Source organism: Erythrolamprus reginae, chromosome 1 (genome assembly GCF_031021105.1).
Source record: "Erythrolamprus reginae isolate rEryReg1 chromosome 1, rEryReg1.hap1, whole genome shotgun sequence".
Classification (NCBI taxonomy): Eukaryota; Metazoa; Chordata; class Lepidosauria; order Squamata; family Dipsadidae; genus Erythrolamprus; species Erythrolamprus reginae.
This window is the reverse complement of record NC_091950.1, coordinates 268,408,107-268,428,198: the sequence shown is the minus strand read 5'-3', so window position 1 is coordinate 268,428,198 and position 20,092 is coordinate 268,408,107. Positions and strand designations below refer to the sequence as shown.

General features: G+C 39.8%; 1 protein-coding gene across 3 annotated transcripts in view; it reads right to left on the bottom strand.

Annotated features, from left to right (window-relative positions):
- ASAP2 (ArfGAP with SH3 domain, ankyrin repeat and PH domain 2) overlaps positions 1-20,092 on the bottom strand; it is a 131,499-nt gene that overhangs the window by 70,285 nt on the left and 41,122 nt on the right. For all 3 annotated transcript variants that reach the window (XM_070732959.1, XM_070732961.1, XM_070732960.1), the window contains exons 4-7: positions 15,931-16,005; positions 13,749-13,798; positions 3,113-3,242; positions 1,190-1,275 (exon numbers count right to left, since the gene is read on the bottom strand). In XM_070732959.1, coding sequence (XP_070589060.1) covers positions 1,190-1,275; positions 3,113-3,242; positions 13,749-13,798; positions 15,931-16,005 — 341 coding nt within the window. The remainder of the gene's footprint in view (positions 1-1,189; positions 1,276-3,112; positions 3,243-13,748; positions 13,799-15,930; positions 16,006-20,092) is intronic.

The following is a 20,092-nucleotide window of genomic DNA, read 5'->3' as shown; positions in this document are numbered from 1 at the left end:
GCCTCAGCCTCTGCATGCATCTGGCCACCATGGATGATGCTATGGCCTCGGATGCAAACCTCGTTGCCTAAAGCATGGCATCTGTCAAAAATTGGGTTGCAGCAATCAATTTAGTAATGTCCTGTTGGGTCTGGAGGAACTCGCTCCTGCAATTGTCGTATCCATATGAGAGAAGAGTGGTTAAAGAACAACAGAGTTGCAGCCATCCTGACTGTCCAGGTCAGGCCTGGTGAGCCTTCTAGAGGGCTTGGTCAGATCGACTTTCTTCCGGCCAGAACAGCTCTTCCAATTCCCCCAGCATTATGTTGGGGGAGTGGAGGGCCGCTACAGGTGTGTCTATGGATGGAACGTGCAGAATTTGCGCCTGCTCAAAGAAAGATTGACAGGCTCAGTCCTGCAAGCTGAATGGACAAGGTCAACCCATTCCTGGATGCTAGCTCTACTCACTATGGGGAATAAACTATATGTCTTGAATTTCTGATCCCAATGAACTAACTTCCTTCTTTGAAACAACACTGATTTAACCCTATTTTTTAACAAGAGAATAGGTTTTTTTGCTATAATGCCCAAAGACAGGATAATGAAAATCAGAATTCTATACTTTTCCTTGCTTATTTTATCCAAATGAATGAGTGTAAGGTTCCAGTCCCTCTCCCACTTAGTAATCTGACAAACTTTACAAAATGTAGTATAAAAATGCTCTATAAAACAAAGTATGTTGAGTTTAAAATGCATTGTGAACTCTTCAGAGCATAGAACACTTTCAGAGTACTTAGAACACTTCTGAAAAAGTTAGAACAGCTTGTCTTAAATGTAAAGTATCTGTTTTGAATTAAGAAATATTTGCTGCTTGAACTATTTTAAAGTTAGATTTGGCACTCTCCAGTAGCAGCCTGCTTCACTTTTTTGTAATGACAAGATTTATGTCTAAGTGGCTAGATGAATATTAAGCATGAAATATTAGTATATGTCAAAATATTATCTCAGCCTATGCCTCGTTCAATTGGAAGTAATAAATCCTTAAAACAGCAATCAACCTTTTAAATCTTTGTGCTTGATAGAATACCTGTGAAAGATGAACAGTTGAGGTATACAGGGTTTTTTAAAAAAATCAAATGATGCAATCTGTCATACAAATTAATAAAAACTGTTTTTGGAGAGCATATCATTATCATGATTAAAAACATACTTGCACTGTGCGTGGAAATACTTGATCAGATTTTGAAGCAAGTCAACTCCTTTTTTAATCTTGATTTCATTGACTTTCAGCAGATACTGTTGATAAAGCACAGGAAAAAATATTTACTCTTTTTGATTTAAGAGTATTAAACAAGTGATATTTAAGTCTTTTAAATCCATTAAAAACAGCCCAGGCATTGCAGAGTACAGTATATGCTTCTTGAGAAGCTAGCTATTATTAGCTATTAAGCTTAATAAATAATCTAATAATAATTTAATAAGTAATTATTAATTATACATTAATTAAATAAAGGAAGCTATGGGCATTTTATTTGGGTAAGATTCACAAAGTATTTGAATCCATTATTTCCCCTCACATATTGCATATGATTATGAAAGGCACAATAGTAAACATGTTAGTCACTTTCTTTGAATAATTAAAAAATGACTGTGTCAAAATTCAAATATATTTTCTACATGCAAGCCACTACAGAAAGCACTTCCTACCTAAAACTATTACTATATTGAACAAAGGTATCTTTTATACAAGCTACATATAGACTAAACCAAATAATTTATCATAAACACCCAGTATTGTTCCTGTCTGCTTAGATGAAAAACCACCAATTTCTTTTTGTTTAATTAATCTTAGAACCTAAACTGAAAAAGAACCAACAGTAAAAACACACAGAGATGCAATCAACTTTTTATGACCACAATTCTCTCGTGTCCTCACTGGGAAGATTCTTTTAATAGGTACAGTATTTTAAATATGTTATGAAGTTATTTGTTTTTTTATTATTGTAGAAAATGAGATGCAACAGGGGGGAAAAATAACAGAAGAATCCCAAAGCAGATGCTGTAATAGAGAACAGAAGCATTCTTACACAATTACAGAAGCATCTTTTGCTTTATTTATATCATTCTCAAAGTTCTAAGTTTATTATTATTATTATTAGATTTGTATGCTGCCTCTCTCTGAAGACTCTAACTTTTTGTCATAATTCCTCAGTTTGCTTCTCTGCAAGTAGTCCTCGACATAACCTCTATTTTTTCTGTCCTTTTATAATGCACCAATTTCCTATATTATAATCTGAATTCTTTTACTGGTTTTTGGGGGGTCACATTCAGATTGATAGACTTGGGTTAGTGTTTATTTCCAAACTGAGATCTGCAGTTCTAATCTCTGTCTGTCTATTTGATTTTTTTATGCCGCCCTTCTCCTTAGACTCAGGGCGGCTTACAACATGTTAGCAACAGCACTTTTTAACAGAGCCAGCATATTGCCCCCACAATCCGGGTCCTCATTTTACCCACCTCGGAAGGATGGAAGGATGGAACTATGCTAACAAGAGTTGATCTGATCTAGACATGATGCCGTATTTTTAATTTAATTAGTAGACGGATGGAAGAAAATAAGAGAAAGCTACACACTAGACTCCCTATCTTTTCCCTAAAATATAATTTCAAGCAGCATTATACTGTTTAACCCTAAAGAACAACCAAGTTGAAAACTAAAATTAGCCCATCAAATTGTTCCCGAACAACCCAAAGGCTGAAGGGCCATTACAACTCTTCAAGGCATCAGCAGCATTTTCTCAACAGCTGTTAAACATCCCTGCTTAACTAAATCAACTGAAAATTTCATTTTCTAGCACTACTATGCAGCAGATGGTAACTTAAATGCATAAAAGAGACAATCCTCTAAGCCTAGGATGACATGGTTATATAAAGATTTTGAGTAAGGGGGCTGGTTTATAATCTGCAAATCTGTTTGGTTTCTCATGGATAAAATGGAAAGTAATTATGCCAACAGAAGAAATACCCTGAAATAAAAACCAGAAGAATCAAAGTTCCCTTCAGTGTTTTTCGGCAGAACTTGTATAATACAAATAATTTGTTAGGGAAGAATAAAAATTGTTCCATATTTTACCTCACACATCTGCAGTTGGAAGAATCTTCGCTCTTTTTCCATCTCTTCTGCTATTTCGGCCCCACTAATTTCTGTACGAATCATTCCATGTAACTTAGCATGTTCTTTTTTCTCTTTTTCGATTTTTGTCCTGTTATGGGAGAAAAACAATAACATTATGCTTTACCCTAAACTTTAATTGTTAACTACAGTATTACAATTTCAGAACAGCACGACCAATTTTAGATGGAAGTACAAAGTATCATCAAGATTAGTGAGGTAATGCTATTGTCTACAACAGTGTTTCCCAACCAGTGGCCGCGAGACATGGTCAGGTGTGCCGCGAAGAAGGAAGCTCAGCTTCTGGTCTTGCAACTTTTTGCTGAGAGTGCGAAGAGCAAAAAGTTTTGAGACCAGAAGCTGAGCTTCCTTCTTTGCGTCTTCCAAGTTTTCTGGCAGCTGCAGCGCCCAGCCCGGCTGGAGCTTCCCTGGCGGCGGCAGCAGGTGAACTTTGGGGCCCGGTGGGAGGGCGGCAGCAGCAGCGGCACTGGGCAGTAGCCACTGGGCGGCAGCAGGGTGGTCGGCTGGGAGCCAGAACTCCAGGACAGAGGCACCGACGGTGGCGGCTGGACATTTTGCTGTACGCCGTACATGTTGGCATTGCGTGGCTGGCACTTGCCTGCTGGCTGGGCCGGGATGGAGGCTCCAGCCCCACGCCCATGCTCAGCGCAACGTCAGCATGTACGGCATCTAGCAACACGTCCAGCCACTGCCATCGGTGCCTCCGTTCCGGAGCTCCGCCTCACAGCTGACCACCCTGCCGCCACCCTACGGCTACTGCCCAATGCCGCTGCTGCGGCGTGGTGAATGAGAAAGAGAGAGAGAAAGAAAGAAAGAGAGAGATAGCAAGAGAGAGAAAGAGATAGCAAGAGAGGGAGAGAGAAAGGGAGAGGGAGATAGGGGGGGAGAGAAAGCAAAAAAGAGAGAGAAAGATAGCAAGAGAGAGAGAAAGAGAGAGGGGGAGAGAGAAAGAGAAAGACAGCAAGAGAGAGAGAGAGAAAGCAAGAGAGGGAAGGAGGGTGAGGGAAAGACATAGAGGGAGGGAAGGAGGGAGAGAGAAAGAGAGCAAAAAATAGAGGAAGGAAGGGAGAAACAAAGAGGGATGGAGAGAGAGAGGGAAAGAAAGAAGAAGGAAGGAAGAGAGAGAAAGGGAGAGGGAGAAAAATAGAGTGAAAGGGAGGAAGAGATTTTTTTTGTCCAAACTTTTTTTAGCGCCCCCCCCCCCCAAATGTTCCCCAGGATTTTGTAAATGTGAATAATGTGCCGCAGCTCAAAAAGGTTGGGAAACACTGGTCTACAACTCTGGATCAACAACACAACAAAAATGACTCAGGGCAGACCAAAATCTGCCAAATTGGGAACAGTCAAAACATTTGAGTTGCATAGTTCAAAGATAAGTAGACACTTTGAAGAATGTTTGGTTTCCTACAAATACATTCATCTGTAACAGAGTGAAATTGTAGTTATAAAAAGGATCTTTAAAAGGATGCCATAGAAAAGAAAAATAAGACACTAAAAGCAAGTTTTGATTATTCAGGAATTTTGATTATTCTGGGAGCAGTAAGCCAATGAAGCTTACTGCTCCCAGGATATCAATACTAATGTGTGAAGGACAATGCAATGCCAGATGCAAACCCAGATTTCAAAATATACTGCTCAAAAAATAAATAAATAAAGGGAACACTCAAATAACACATCCTATATCTGAGTGAATGAAATATTCTCATTGAATACTTTGTTCTGTACAAAGTTGAATGTGCATAACACCATGTGAAATTGATTGTCAATCAAGGTTGCTTCCTAAGTGGACAGTTTGATTTCACAGAAGTTTGATTTACTTGGAGTTATACTGTGTTGTTTAAGTGTTCCCTTTATTTTTTTGAGCAGTGTATAATTCCTACTTTTTAATACCAGGGAAGAGTCATGCAACACCAAACCAATGCAGAAGTTGGTGAAAATTAACGGCTTGCCACAGAAGGCCTGATGTTTATTGGAACTTGGGAGTAGTGAATTTCATGAGGGAACAGATGCAGCCACAAAGCATTCTTTCGAGTGGTTCAAGGACATCCTATGGCCACCCACCTGGGCGGAAGCGGAGGAAGGACTTGCCATGCTGGCACAATCTGAGTGGGCAATGTGACAAGTTTGTGGATGGGGGACAAGGGATGCGAGTGAATTTTAAACTGAGTAGGAAACTCAGATTCAGGTTTCCCAGGATGGCTCCGGAAATAAATTGGAACTTTGAGGAGTATTTTGACTCGGACTCGAATTTAGTTTGGATGTTACCTGGAACCTTGGCATCAATATTGAGTAAGAGTAAATGTGACCCATGAATCCCCTTCTCTTTGGCCTCCCCAAATCCCGATTCATTTATTTATTTGAGAACTAAGAAAAGGAACCCAAAATGCTATTATTCACTTCATACAGTTCCAGTTTAGTACTTCTGCATTAACCAAGTGTTAGACCTTTCTGAACGTGCTCTCAGAAGCTCCATATGGTGTCTAGACCTCCCCTTAATAACTAAAAAGTCCAAGAGGAAATTGTATTATGGAGAGCTTTTCCATAATCTACAGGCAAAGTGACATATGTTACGGAAATGTCCCCATAATTTGGCCTACTTTTACTACATTTCACTATCATCTGCTGTCTTTTCATAATCAGCATTCTATCAAGCTCTGACCTTTATACAGCTTTGCCTTGTGGGAGAGTACTTTGCCTTCGCCCCAATCTGCCCAGACCACAGCTGCCACCTCTTCCTGTTCCTGAGCCAAGTGGTGCTGTAAACGCAACCCAGAAGGCGAGGGCTAAAGGCTTCCAGATTTTAACAAGCCAGCTGCCCAGACTACCCCAAGGTCTCTGCCAATATTTTAGGTTGAATACAGACAGTAATAATAAACTAGACAAAATCTGAACATGAAATTTACAAGGAAAAATTAAATTCAGGGAGTGAAAGGAGTCACTCAGTTTGTGCATTAATTCCAAATTATTTGATTTGCTTATTTGAGCCCTATGACAATTTATCTATCTATCTATCTATCTATCTATCTATCTATCTATCTATCTATCTATCTATCTATCTATCTATCTATATTCATTCATTCATTCATTCATTCATTCATTCATTCATTCATTCATTCATTCATTCATTCATTGGATTTGTATGCCGCCCCTCTCCGGAGACTCGGGGCGGCTAACAGCAATAATAAGACAGTGTATAACAATAATCCAATACTAAAAACAATTAAAACCCATTATAATAAAAAACCAAACATACATACAGACATACCACGCATAAAATTGTAAGGGCCTAGGGGGAAAGAGTATCTCAATTCCCCCATGCCTGGCGGCAGAGGTGGGTTTTAAGTAGCTTATGAAAGGCAAGGAGGGTGGGGGCAATTCTAATTTCTGGGTGGAGTTGGTTCCAGAGGGCCGGGGCCGCCACAGAGAAGGCTCTTCCCCTGGGTCCCGCCAAGCGGCATTGTTTAGTTGTAATCATTAAGTGTTGTACCACATGATTCTTGACAAATGTATCTTTTTCTTTTATGTACACTGAGAGCATATGCACCAAGACAAATGCCTTGTGTGTCCAATCATACTTGGTCAATAAAGAATTCTATTCTATTCTATTTCTTTAAAAAAGTGAGTCCAAATTCAAAAACAAAATACCACATAATATATTATAGCATATTTATCTGATTTGTTAGCCAATACTCAAAAAAACCCAAAAAAAACCCCAAAACCCCCCAACCAGACCTGCTTACAAATTTGTAATCGAAACATTATGATCGGGGATGGGGAGGCAAGAATAAAAATAAATTAAATAAAGAACAACTTGCAGGATCCAATCTGGGTCAGTCATCGGGACCAGGGGTCTGAGCTTTCAAATTCGTATCGGAGCCCATTGTCAGGGAAGTCTGAAAATTCAGGAGACTAAACCTTTGGTCCCGGTGACTGATCAGATTGATCTTGCAACATTACCCTGGAACAATGTATATTTGCCCTCATTCGTGAAAGAACAATTCAACGTAATTCAGGGTGATATTGCTTCCCTAGTCATTTTCCCCAGCTGTAACTTTCTTTTTTTCTTTCTTAATTAATTAATTAATTAATTAGATTTGTATGCTGCCCCTCTCCATAGACTCGGGGCAGCTAACAACAGTAATAAAACAACATATAACAAATCTAATAATTTAATGGAAACACTAAAAACCCCATTATTAAAAGCAAACATACACACAAACATACCATACATAAACTGTATAGGCCCGGGGGAGATGTCTCAATTCCCCCATGCCTGACAGTAGAGGTGGGTTTTAAGGAGTTTACGAAAGGCGAGGAGGGTGGGGGGCAGTTCTAATCTCTGGGGGGAGCTGGTTCCAGAGGGTCGGGGCCGCCACAGAGAAGGCTCTTCCCCTGGGTCCTGCCAAACGGCATTGTTTAGTTGACAGGACCCGGACAAGGGCTTTATAGGTCATAATGAAGGGCTTTATAGGTCATAACCAACATTTTGAATTGTGACCGGAAACTGATTGGCAACCAATGCAGACTGCGGAGTGTTGGTGTAACATGGGCATATTTAGGGAAGCCCATGATCGCTCTCGCAGCTGCATTCTGCACGATCTGAAGTTTCCAAACACTTTTCAAAGGTAGCCCCATGTAGAGAGCATTACAGTAGTCGAACCTCGAGGTGATGAGGGCATGAGTGACTGTGAGCAGTGAATCTCGGTCCAGATAGGGCATTCATAAAATGGTAGTTATTTGATGAATGACTACCACTGGATTCTTTTTGAAAAATATTTATGTGCAGAAATAAGAGCAAGGAAGGAAGAAGATTTTTACAGGGAGGAGAAAAACTGTTTAGAACAGGAGAAATAAATGACTTACTGACTGGACTGCCTTGCAGGTCAGACATTACAAACTAGCCATATTCCAACTTGGAATGACCCCCCCCCCCCCCCCAAGAATTTTCAGCCAGCATCATGTGTGAGGATTTTAGGAGTTGTTCTCGTATAACACACCTGGAGGCATTGTTAAGTCTTGCACCAGAGAACCAACTTCCAATGTATGTAATTTCATACAGCACATATCATTACGAGAACGCTGAGACATCTTTATTCACAGGATGCAGATTACAGGCATTGTTTTGTTCAAACTTATCAAGAGTTTCCATAACAACTAACATTATGATTAACAACACATCCTTCCTACTATCATGTTCCCAGCATGACAGTATCCCAGCCGTGCCTCAATTGGATATTGCAGTGTTTTAGTAACGCAAGGCACCGAGAAAATTGTTCTGTTTTTTATCCTACATTCTCAATTCTGGCAATATAACTTTATTTCTCAATTCTGACAATATAACTTTATTTCTCAATTCTGGCAATAATTTTTTTTTACAAAATATACTAATGATGTACAATACTTTATTTCTTTCTTTATATTTATATTATTTATTGGACTTGTATGCCGCCCCTCTCCGTAGACTCGGGGCGGCTAACAACAATGATAAAAAACAGCATGTGACAATCCAATAATAAAACAACTAAAAACCCTTATTATAAAACCAAACATACACACAAACATACCATGCATAACTTGTAATGGCCTAGGGGGAAGGAATATCTCAACTCCCCCATGCCTGAGTCTTGAGTAGTTTACCCTTGTATTGCCCAGCCACTATAATTTTAAGTGTAGAGTTATTTAGGCTGGCTACGACCAATACTCATATTAGTACCAATAGAAGGGAATATACTCTATGTAATTCAGGATTGAACCTTGATGTTCTGAGTTTGTTTTTTCGCTTGAAGATGCTTCATTATTCTACTAGTTGACATCACTGATGATGTTATCTAGTGGGGTAATAAAAGGTCTATTAAAAAAACAACCAAGCTCAGAGAGCATCAGGGTTAACATCGGTGTTTATTTATTTATTTATTTATTTATTATTTATTTGATTTGTATGCCGCCCATCTCCGCAGACTCGGGGCGGCTAACAACAATGATAAAAAAACAGCATGTAACAATCCAATTAATAAAACAAGTAAAAACCCTTATTATAAAACCAAACATACACACAAACATACCATGCATAACTTGTAATGGCCTAGGGGGAAGGAATTAATTCTTTAAATTGGGGTTTTTAAGATTATTTTTAATATTAGATTGGTTCACATTGTCTTTTTTATTGTTGTTAGCCGCCCCGAGTCTTCAGAGAGGGGCGGCATACAAATCTAATAAATATAATACAAATACAATATCTTAACTCCCCCATGCCTGGCGATAAAGGTGGGTCTTGAGTAATTTGCGAAAGACAAGGAGGGTGGGGGCCATTCTAATCTCTGGGGGGAGTTGATTCCAGAGGGCCGGGGCCGCCACAAAGAAGGCTCTTCCCCTGGGGCCCGCCAAACGACAGTTTGGTTGACGGGACCCGGAGAAGGCCCACTCTGTGGGACCTTATCGGCCACTGGGATTTGTGTGGTAGAAGGCGGTTCCGGATGTATTCTGGCCCAATGGCCCAATGCCAAACTAATCGCAGTTTTAGCTGTGAAACGTAGATGGAGAGGGAGGTGATAGTTGTGCAATCTTCCAAATATTAGAATCAAGGGAGATACTTCTGGACCAGCTCTTGTAAACAATATGTTCTTTGAAAGATGCCAAAAGAGACAATAGCGTTGAAAATTCAGAACTGTTTTATCTGATCATAGGGGGGGAATGGGTCATCAAATTAATATCTGTTGTTACCTAGAGATGCCGAGCTAAATTAGTAAAGGCAATTAATTGGTTCACTGCTTACTTGGATTAAAGAATTCAGAATGTATACAGCTGCAGCACAAGCCCACAGGCAAGAAAACAAACACTAAAGGGATGTTTGGAAACAATCTAATTTGTATCACAGGAATAATGCTTTCCTTTGTCTCTAGAAATTGCTTGGGGGGAAAAGGGAGGCACAAAAGTATGAAAGACTATGAAAGCAGTATAAAACCCATTGAAAGATATTGGAATTCAAATCCTGTTAATTACAACGGTTGCACATACCGTACATACCCATCACAATTGTGTTTTAATACAATTGTATGTTGCTAGCATGATCTTGAGTCCAGTGGTATTGTAACTTAAACTGCATATTGTATTCTGAAATCTGCACAATCTTTAAGATTATAATCAAGTTGAAAAACCAAGATCATCATAACTCATGTTCTTATTACTGTTCTGTCGGGTTCTCTGATAGGAGCCTCCCGAAAATTCAAGGATACAAATTTCAGACACACACACATTTGGAAATTCAAAACAATGTTCTTTATACCGAAAATTCAAATAAACTAAGCACTCTTTTGGTGTAGCAAAGAGCACTCATCTCCAAACAAACTGGTAATTTGTACAAGTCCCTTATCAGTTCTGTGATACTTAGCTTGCAGCTGTGAGGCAATTCACAGTCCTTCTTCTTTCACAAAGTGAAACACACTTTGCTCTGGTTTAGTTTCAAAGCAGGGGAAAATCAGCACACAAAGGTCGAAGTCAGCAAGGCAGGCAGGAAACACAAGGATCAGATAATCCTCCACAATGGCCAAAACCACAGGCTGCTATTTATAGCAGCCTCACTAATGACCACAGCCCCACCCAACCACAGGTGGCCTCATTTTCTTTGATAATAATCTCTCAGTAGTTGCTGCTTATGCATCGCTCTCCGCATGTGTGGCTGTATCATTAACTCTTGTTCCGAATCCAAGGAGGAGCTAGATAATTGATCTCCTTCTGAGCTGTCTGCCACACTCTCCTCCTCCCTGTCACTCATGTCTTCTTGGTCAGAGGAGCCTTCATCAGCAGATTCCACCGGGAGTAAAACAGGCCTGTGGCATGTGGATGTCTCCCCCACATCCACAGTCCTTGGGGCAGGAGCTGGGCTAGAGCTAACCACAACAATGACTGGCATTGCATACCAAAAATTCGTCTGATTGGGATGTCAGGCTTAATGACCAGGAGTGCTGCAGATTTGAAAATAGGGGAAACTGCCTTACACCAAGACAGACCATTGGACAACATAGCTTAGTGTTCCCTCCACTGATGGTCAGTATCTTCAAAATGAAGCATTTCCCAGCCCCACCTAGAGGTACCAGAGATGGAATCTGGGTGCTTCGTGGGGAAACCTCACAGACTCTGTCACTGGTTTTACACTTTGTACCTAAGTAAATTCCCACCTAGACTTGAAGACTAAAACTGGAGAGAGACATTCAAGTTCACTCACAAACACCACCTACATTATTCCCTCCTTTTATGATGTCTCATCACATGGAGATTACATCTACAGTAATCATATTCAGGCCTAGACAAGCCAAAAAACTCCTTTAAAGTGCTTCATTCAGTGGACTATCATACATTTAATGCAATGCATTCGGTAAGTGTTTGACTCAAACTATCTCCTCTACCATGGCAATATTCCTTTGTCATGGCATTTCTTCCAAATACAGGTAGTCCTCAACTTTTGACCACAACTGAGCCCAAATGTTTAGTTGCTAAGTGAGACATATATTAAGTGAGTTTTGCTGAAGTTAGTTGGGGGAAAGATCAAAAGCAACATGAGAAAATATTATTTTACTGAAAGAGTAGTAGATCCTTGGAACAAACTTCCAGCAGATGTGGTTGGTAAATCCACAGTAACTGAATTTAAACATGCCTGGGATAAACAGATATCCATTGTAAGATAAAATACAGGAAATAGTATAAGGGCAGACTAGATGGACCATGAGGTCTTTTTCTGCCATCAGTCTTCTATGTTTCTATGCTCCATCTTATGACTTTTCTTGCTACGGTTAAGTGCATCACTGCAGTTGTTAAGTTAGTAACACAACAAGTGAATCTGGCTTCTCCATTGACTTTGCTTGTCAGAAGGTTGCAAAAGGGGATCACATAACACCAGGACACTGTCATAAATATGAATCACCGAACGTTTAGAATTTTGATCACTGTAACCACAGGAATCCTGCAACCGTTGTTAAGTGTGAAAAACTGTCATAAGTCATTTTTTCAGTACTGTCATAACTTTGAACAGTCACTAAATGAATGGTTGCAAGTCAAAGACTATTTGCATGCTATTATTAGTTATTAATGTTTAAGTGTACTTGGTTACCACAATCAGGCCTTACCAGAAATAGTATAAAGAAAACACAGATAAAGCTGTCACATGTTCTATAGTGTGATGTAATACAAAACAAATCAACTATAGACTAATTACTTCAGAGAACAGCTTCTTGGTCAAAAAAACAAGAGAACATATATATTTTCTAAATATTTTTTCCCCCTTCACTTCATTCATTTATTCAAAACATTTATATAAACACCCATCTTCTAACCAATTCTGTGTGCCTCCCCTTCCAACAGTGCCAAGCTTATACAGAAAAAGTAGCAGTTATGTTATCTAATATAAAAAGATATACAGGGATCCAGTACTGTATATTCATGCATGCTAGATAGATAGATATTCTCATGATTCTGACTCAAGTAGATACTGAGAATAGGTGTGGTAAGTATGATCTATCTTCAGAATATTCAATAGAGTGATTGATAGGTATTAAATTGTAGTACTGTAGTCTCAATGGGATAAATATCTGGCTCATCAAACAGCGTATCTATACAAACAGACAGGATTTTGGTTTTAGTATCAAGTTATCTCAACTCCTTCAAAATATGCCTTTTCAATTTTGAAGTGTTTTTCAAATAAGGTATGCACATTGTTTTGGCAAACATAATGCTATTGCACATTTAAGAGGCTACAATACAGTGCAGGCAGGTCCAACCAGTGGCCAGAGGCAGCCCCGAGTGGCTAGTAATATAATAATAATAATAATAATAATAATAATAATAATAATAATAATAGTAATAGTAATAGTAATAATAATAATAATAATAATAATTATTATTATTATTATTATTATTATTTATTAGATTTGTATGCCGCCCCTCTCCGAAGACTCGGGGCGGCTCACAACAATCTGGTCCCACAAGAGTGCAAACTTTTAACATTATGTGATTTTTACAGACATTAACTACATTATTCTGCCACATTATTAAATCATCTGTGGGCCCAAGACAAATCCTCTTCTCTCAGTGAGATCTAGGCATGCCAAAAAGGTGGACACCCAATGATATGTAAACATAAATTTTATATGAACTGAAAACGAAAACATTTGTGTGACTCATTTTTAGTGCAGTATTCACATTATGAATCCGATCTCTCCATACCTTTGAGATAAGCCTGAGTCCTATAAAGCTAACAATAGCAAATCAACCTCAGGAAGCTAGGCTGGAACTAAAGAGGTAATGGTGAAATCTTTTTTAAAACAGAGCATGTATCTTGTGATTATAGAGATAGAAACAGTTTTCTGGGCAAGTGTGTAGAAGTGGTTTGTCACTGTCTAATTTCCCCAGGAATCTTCCATCCAAGTGCTTCCTAGATCTTAACCAAGCCTAGATTATGTAGGCAAGAAATTTTGCATGGAACCAAAATATGGTTCATGGTAATCCTATCAATGACCCTTATTTTGGGTGAACAGAAAGAAACAATGTATACAAATTTGTTATGTATCAGAAAGGAAGTACATACACTTTGGTCTCATAGTCTTTCCATGCTTTATCAAACGGCTTCTTCAAATCCTGTAGAAATGAGAAGAGAGCCACGTTAAACAGGCAAGTGACCATTTCTGCTGAAATGTTTTATTGTCCTAATCACTTGGATTAAAAACTGGTGAAGTAATTTTTGGAATAAATAGCCCAGTTTTAATTGGCTTCTTTAGTTTTTCTCAAATTAAACTTTATACATTTGGAGGTCCAAGTACTGTAAACACTGGGAATAGACTCAGCCCTACAGCTGTGCAAAGCCATCAAAGAAAAAACTTTGCAAAACATTTTTTGACCTTTAATCATTGGACCAGAGTACCTCTGGAACCGCCTGCTACCGCATGAATCCCAGCGACCAATAAGGTTCCACAGAGTTGGCCTTCTCCGGGTCCCGTTGACCAAACAATGTCGTTTGGTGGGCCCCAGGGGAAGAGCCTTCTCTGTGGCAGCCCTGGCCCTCTGGAATCATCTCCCCCGGAGATTAGAACTGCCCCCACACTCCTTGTCTTTCGTAAATTACTCAAGACCCATCTATACCGCCAGGCATGGGGGAGTTGAGACACCTTTCCCCCAGGCTTTTTTTTAATATTTATGTTTGGGTATGTATATGTTGTTCGCTTTTTTAAATATGATAGGGTTTTATGTGCTTTTTAATATTAGATTTGTTTTCGCTGGAATATTATTTTTATTATTGTTGTGAGCCGCCCCGAGTCTTCGGAGAGGGGCGGCATACAAATCTAATAAATTGAATTGAATTGAATTTTTGTGAGAGTAAAACACCTCTCCTTGAAGTGTTCATTGAAACAGCTACTTCCTTTAAAAGGCTTGTACTGTTTTTCTGAAGGCTGCCTTGGAATATCATGTCCTTTTGCTGCATACAGGTTACATCTCGACTACCATGGGCAGTTTTCAAAACATTTATATAAACCTCACAGATGCAGCAGCTTTATTACTTCAAGGAGTAAGAACGTGTTCCTACTTTTAAACCTTTCTTTCAAATGTTTTGCACGGTCTGATTCATTACTCTCACATTTAACACTAATGTGAGTTTCTAGGTGCCTTAAGTCTTGTTAGAACTAAGCAGAGATCTGTTCATGTGAAAAATGCTTGTTTGGTCCACATTAAAAGTTTTTGCAACCCACCAAAAGTGCATCCATGTAGACAGCAACCCGCTGGAATTAAAAAATGGAGTGGTGTTCCTTCTTGCTGTAACCTGCCAAAGAGTTGACCTTGGCAATCAAAATGGTCTACATAAAGGTTTAATGTGATTGTATGAACCCAACCTTTTCGTTTTAAAATTTAGTGTGAACCAAATAAATTATGTGAGAAGCTAATTAATTTTTTTTAAATAATAGCATTCTTTATCTACATTTCTGATTTAAGTAGCAACACAGAATGCTCAATCTCCTGCCTATCTGTCTGGTGTCTCTCTGAGTCACAGCCCCTCTTAATGCAAAATTAAACTAATCCCTGACTTGAAAGCGGGTGTGACTGCATTATACAATAACCCTAACTTAGAACCAGTCAGGCATATGGTATTTATTTATGGGTGCTGGCACCATAGGATATTAAAAACCACAGCCATGGTTTGCTAGTCAAGCTCTGCATCAGCCAGTATCCCAGCCAGCAATTCACACTTAGGTAATTATTATTGTTTTGCACTTTTAAATGTTTCCTTAAAGCATAATCAAATTGGAGTTATAAGACACTGTACACATGTTGAGGCAAAACCCAACTCCTACCTTTTCATGGCATCATCATTTCAATATTTTTGTATCCGGAACTAAAGTGAAGAAATATCTCCAGCTTCCCATTTATATGACTGGAGGGCAAATCGCTATTGCCATCCCTCAATGAATAAATGAACAAGTCTAATGTTTATGACTCATTTATTTAAATTGGGTTCTCTTTGTTTTTAAAATTTGCGTGGAGAACAGATGTGCTAGGTCATATTTATGCAGAAATTCGAAAGGGTTCATAAACTTTTAAATACCACTGTACATTAGTCCAAAATAAATCACCGCATCCAAAATGAAAAATTATCCATCTAAGGACAGAGTAGCCAGATACGATAGCAAAGAAGTATCTTTTTCTCCAGTACTAACTATAACATGTACTTCTGCTAATAATTAAACAAAAAAAATTAAAAATAGAAACACATGACATACCCCTTTTACACCTTTTAGATCACCCTTGAGCAAACTGTCCAGTGGAAATGTGATTATATTGTTCATGTTCTGGATCTGCAAGCAAAAAAAAAATGTTGTCATTCACAAAGCATTTAAATAATTTTAAATGAACACCTAGTAGACTTTCCAAGAAAGACATGCAAGATAGTCATTTGTGCAGAAAGGGAAAAGGATAATAAAGAGTACATTTTGTTGGATTTAGGAATGCCTGGTTTTCCCAATCCACAGTAATATTTATTTATTTATTTATTTATTATTATTATTATTATTATTATTATTATTATTATTATTAATTAGATTTGTATGACGCCCTTCTCCAAAAACTCAGGACGGCTCACAACTGTATAAAATTACAATAACAATAGCAATAAAAAGAAGTCAAGGAAAAGAAAAATCCTAATTAAAACTTAAAAAACAATTCAATAACACAAGTACTAGTCATTCATACCAAATAATAGTTGTGTTGACACTATTACTTTCATTCATTAAAACAAAGCCTATGTTGCAAGGAACCACATCTACTTCCAAACAAATTCCAAGCTCATTCTCATCCTAATAATTTAGCAAGATGCAATCATGGTTCCTTATCAGGACTTGCCCTGCTGGAATCTATTCTAGCTCCACATGCCTAAAAATCTCTTGAGTGTAACTTGTGATTCATACCCAAACTCAATCCAATTTGCTTCCTTACCAGCAGTAATTTAGGCCTCTCTTGATTCGCTTCATCACCCAAAACTCCTCAATAAAGCTAGGAACACTGTTGGATCAGCAAACCAGAAAAGACTTATTGGGGTACAATCTTATCCAAGGCTCTTGTTGGTTCTATTTTCAAGCAGGCAACTAAAGTCTTAGCAGAACTTATTCACCACAGCCTAAGAAAACTCCTCGTATACTTCCTATAAGTGCTTCCAAATAAACTCTTTTTTTTTGGAGGAGAGACTAACTGAATAGTTTTGCCCTCCCTGCAAAATTTGGCAGCGCAGTCATATCCATAACAATGTGAGAGTGATCTGATCATGATACAGAATAAAAACTATTGTCTGCTATCGCCTGGTGCACCAGTTGCGGCCCTATTTGGACCGGGACTCACTGCTCACAGTCACTCATGCCCTCATCACCTCGAGGTTCGACTACTGTAACGCTCTCTACATGGGGCTACCTTTGAAAAGTGTTCGGAAACTTCAGATTGTGCAGAATGCAGCTGCGAGAGCAGTCATGGGCTTCCCCAGGTATGCCCATGTTACACCAACACTCCGTAGTCTGCATTGGTTGCCGATCAATTTCCGGTCACAATTCAAAGTGTTGGTTATGACCTTTAAAGCCCTTCATGGCATCGGACCAGAATATCTCCGAGACCGCCTTCTGCCGCACGAATCCCAGTGACCGATCAGGTCCCACAGAGTGGGCCTTCTCCGGGTCCCATCAACTAAACAATGTGGGTTGGCGGGCCCCAGGGGAAGAGCCTTCTCTGTGGCGGCCCCGACTCTCTGGAACCAGCTCCCCCCAGAGATTAGAACTGCCCCTACCCTCCTCGCCTTTCGCAAAGTCCTTAAAACCCACCTTTGTCGTCAGGCATGGGGGAACTAAGATATCTCCCCCGGGCCTATACAATTTATGTATGGTATGCTTGTGTGTATGTCTGTTTAATAATGGGTTTTTTTAATATTTTAAATTGTAAATTATTAGATTTGTTATAAACTGTTTTTATTGTGTTGTGAGCCGCCCCGAGTCTACGGAAAGGGGCGGCATACAAATCTAATAAATAATAATAATAATATCCTCAGATGATATCACAGCACACACACACCCTCCCAACCAGATATATGTATATGGTCCTCTGTGCAAGTTAGGTCTCGAATGCTCTGAGACAGTTTCACCATCCTCACTGTGTCCATGACCTCTAATCCATGAGAGATCTTAAATGGGGAGAGATTTATTACAGGCAAATCTGATATTCAGCGATAACAACTGGAGATTAAGTGCATGTGAAGTAGCCTCTTGACTCTCAGATTAAGTAGGAATTGGTACCATGAGCCCAATGTCTGTTTGCCCATCAACTACATCCCATCTGTTCTGCCTCAGTTAGGAAAGTAACAAACACACAGGTTGGACAAACTTAATCAATAAACCACTACTAACTGGCTTAATGGTGGAGACACACACATGCACAAATCTAAAAGCAATCTTTTCTTATTAAAAAAAACCTCAGCTCCTAATTAATCTTCATTAGCAGCTGGAATAAGTTCAGCAAAGTCTTAAATCGGAGCAGTGCAATTATTTCTTGTTATCTCATGAAGTTTCAAAGGCTTGGCAAAATGCCCAGAAGTCTTTCTCAATAAGCAAGACGAAGCAGGAAAACAAAGAGAATTTCTTAGACAAGAGGTACTCACAACAGATACATGATTCTAAAATGATGTTTCCTGCTGCCTTTCAGCTGCCTCTGCTGTCCTTAAGTAGACTAGGGGAGTGGCCAGTTAGCCCCCAATCTTACTCCCAAGAAGACGTCCTCTGGAGCAGTGTTTCCCAACCTTGGCAATTTGAAGATATCTGGACTTCAACTCCCAGAATTCCCCAGCCAGCATTTGCTGGCTGGGGAATTCTGGGAGTTGAAGTCCAAATATCTTCAAGTTGCCAAGGTTGGGAAACACTGCTCTGGAGTAACCACTCCTGCCTCTTGGCAGCTCTGCGCGCTCATGCATTAAGAAAAGCAGAAGCCTCTTCTTCCTCATCACTGCCAAGAGGTGCTGGAAGTTCCGAAGATCCCGGCTGAACCTCTACCTCTGGCACCGAGTCCTCACCAGACTCCTCACTGTCCAACTCCGGTGCCAGTTGCACAGGTTGCTGGCGCATCACCAAGTCGGTCTCCTCTCCAACGGAATCCGCTATCAGCTGCATAGGCCGCTGGTGGGCCAGAACACCACCCTCTATTAGAAAGTACCTCTTAAATTTTGAACAGATATTATGGGAAAGCACTGCAGTGCACAAAGCATTTAACTGGAAAGAGTCAGGCATGAGAGATGTGGGCAGAAGGGCATTTCAAAGAAACTCTATCTTAATTGACACTTGCAGTTCACAAGGTTCTGTATTTAAACCCAGATTGGTTTTAAAGAGACTTTCCTGAAATCTATGTCATTCTTGCTTCCTTGGTTCTTGCTTCTGTTCTTTCAGCTGTGGCGAGGGGGGCGTTTGCCCAGGTTCGCCTGGTGCACCAGTTGCGGCCCTACTTGGACCGGGAGTCACTGCTCACGGTCACTCATGCCCTCATCACCTCGAGGCTTGACTACTGTAACGCTCTCTACATGGGGCTACCTTTGAAAAGTGTTCGGAAACTTCAGATCGTGCAGAATGCAGCTGCGAGAACAGTCATGGGCTTCCCCAAATATGCCCATGTTACACCAACACTCCGCAGTCTGCATTGGTTGCCAATCAGTTTCCGGTCACAATTCAAAGTGTTGGTTATGACCTATAAAGCCCTTCATGGCACCGGACCAGATTATCTCAGGGACCGCCTTCTGCTGTACGAATCCCAGCGACCAGTTAGGTCCCACAGAGTGGGCCTTCTCCGGGTCCCGTCAACTAAACAATGTCGTTTGGCGGGACCCAGGGGAAGAGCCTTCTCTGTGGCGGCCCCGGCCCTTTGGAACCAACTCCCCCCAGAGATTAGAATAGCCCCCACCCTCCTTGCCTTTCGCAAGCTTCTTAAAACCCACCTCTGCCGCCAGGCATGGGGGAACTGAGATATTCTTTCCCCCTAGGCCTTTACAATTTACACATGGTATGTTTGTATGTATGTTTGGTTTTATAATAAGGTTTTTTTTAGTTGTTTAGTATTGGATTGTTACATGCTGTTTTTTATCACTGTTGTTAGCCGCCCCGAGTCTGCGGAGAGGGGCGGCACACAAATCCAATAGATAGATAGATAGATAGATAGATAGATGATAGACAGCTAGATAGATTAGATAGATAGATAGATAGATAGATAGATAGATTAGATAGAGAGAGAGAGAGAGAGAGATTAGATAGATAGAGAGAGAGAGAGAGAGATAGGATAGAGAGAGAGAGATAGAGAGAGATAGATAGATTAGATAGATAGATGGATAGAAGGATAGATAGATAGATAGATAGATAGATAGATAGATAG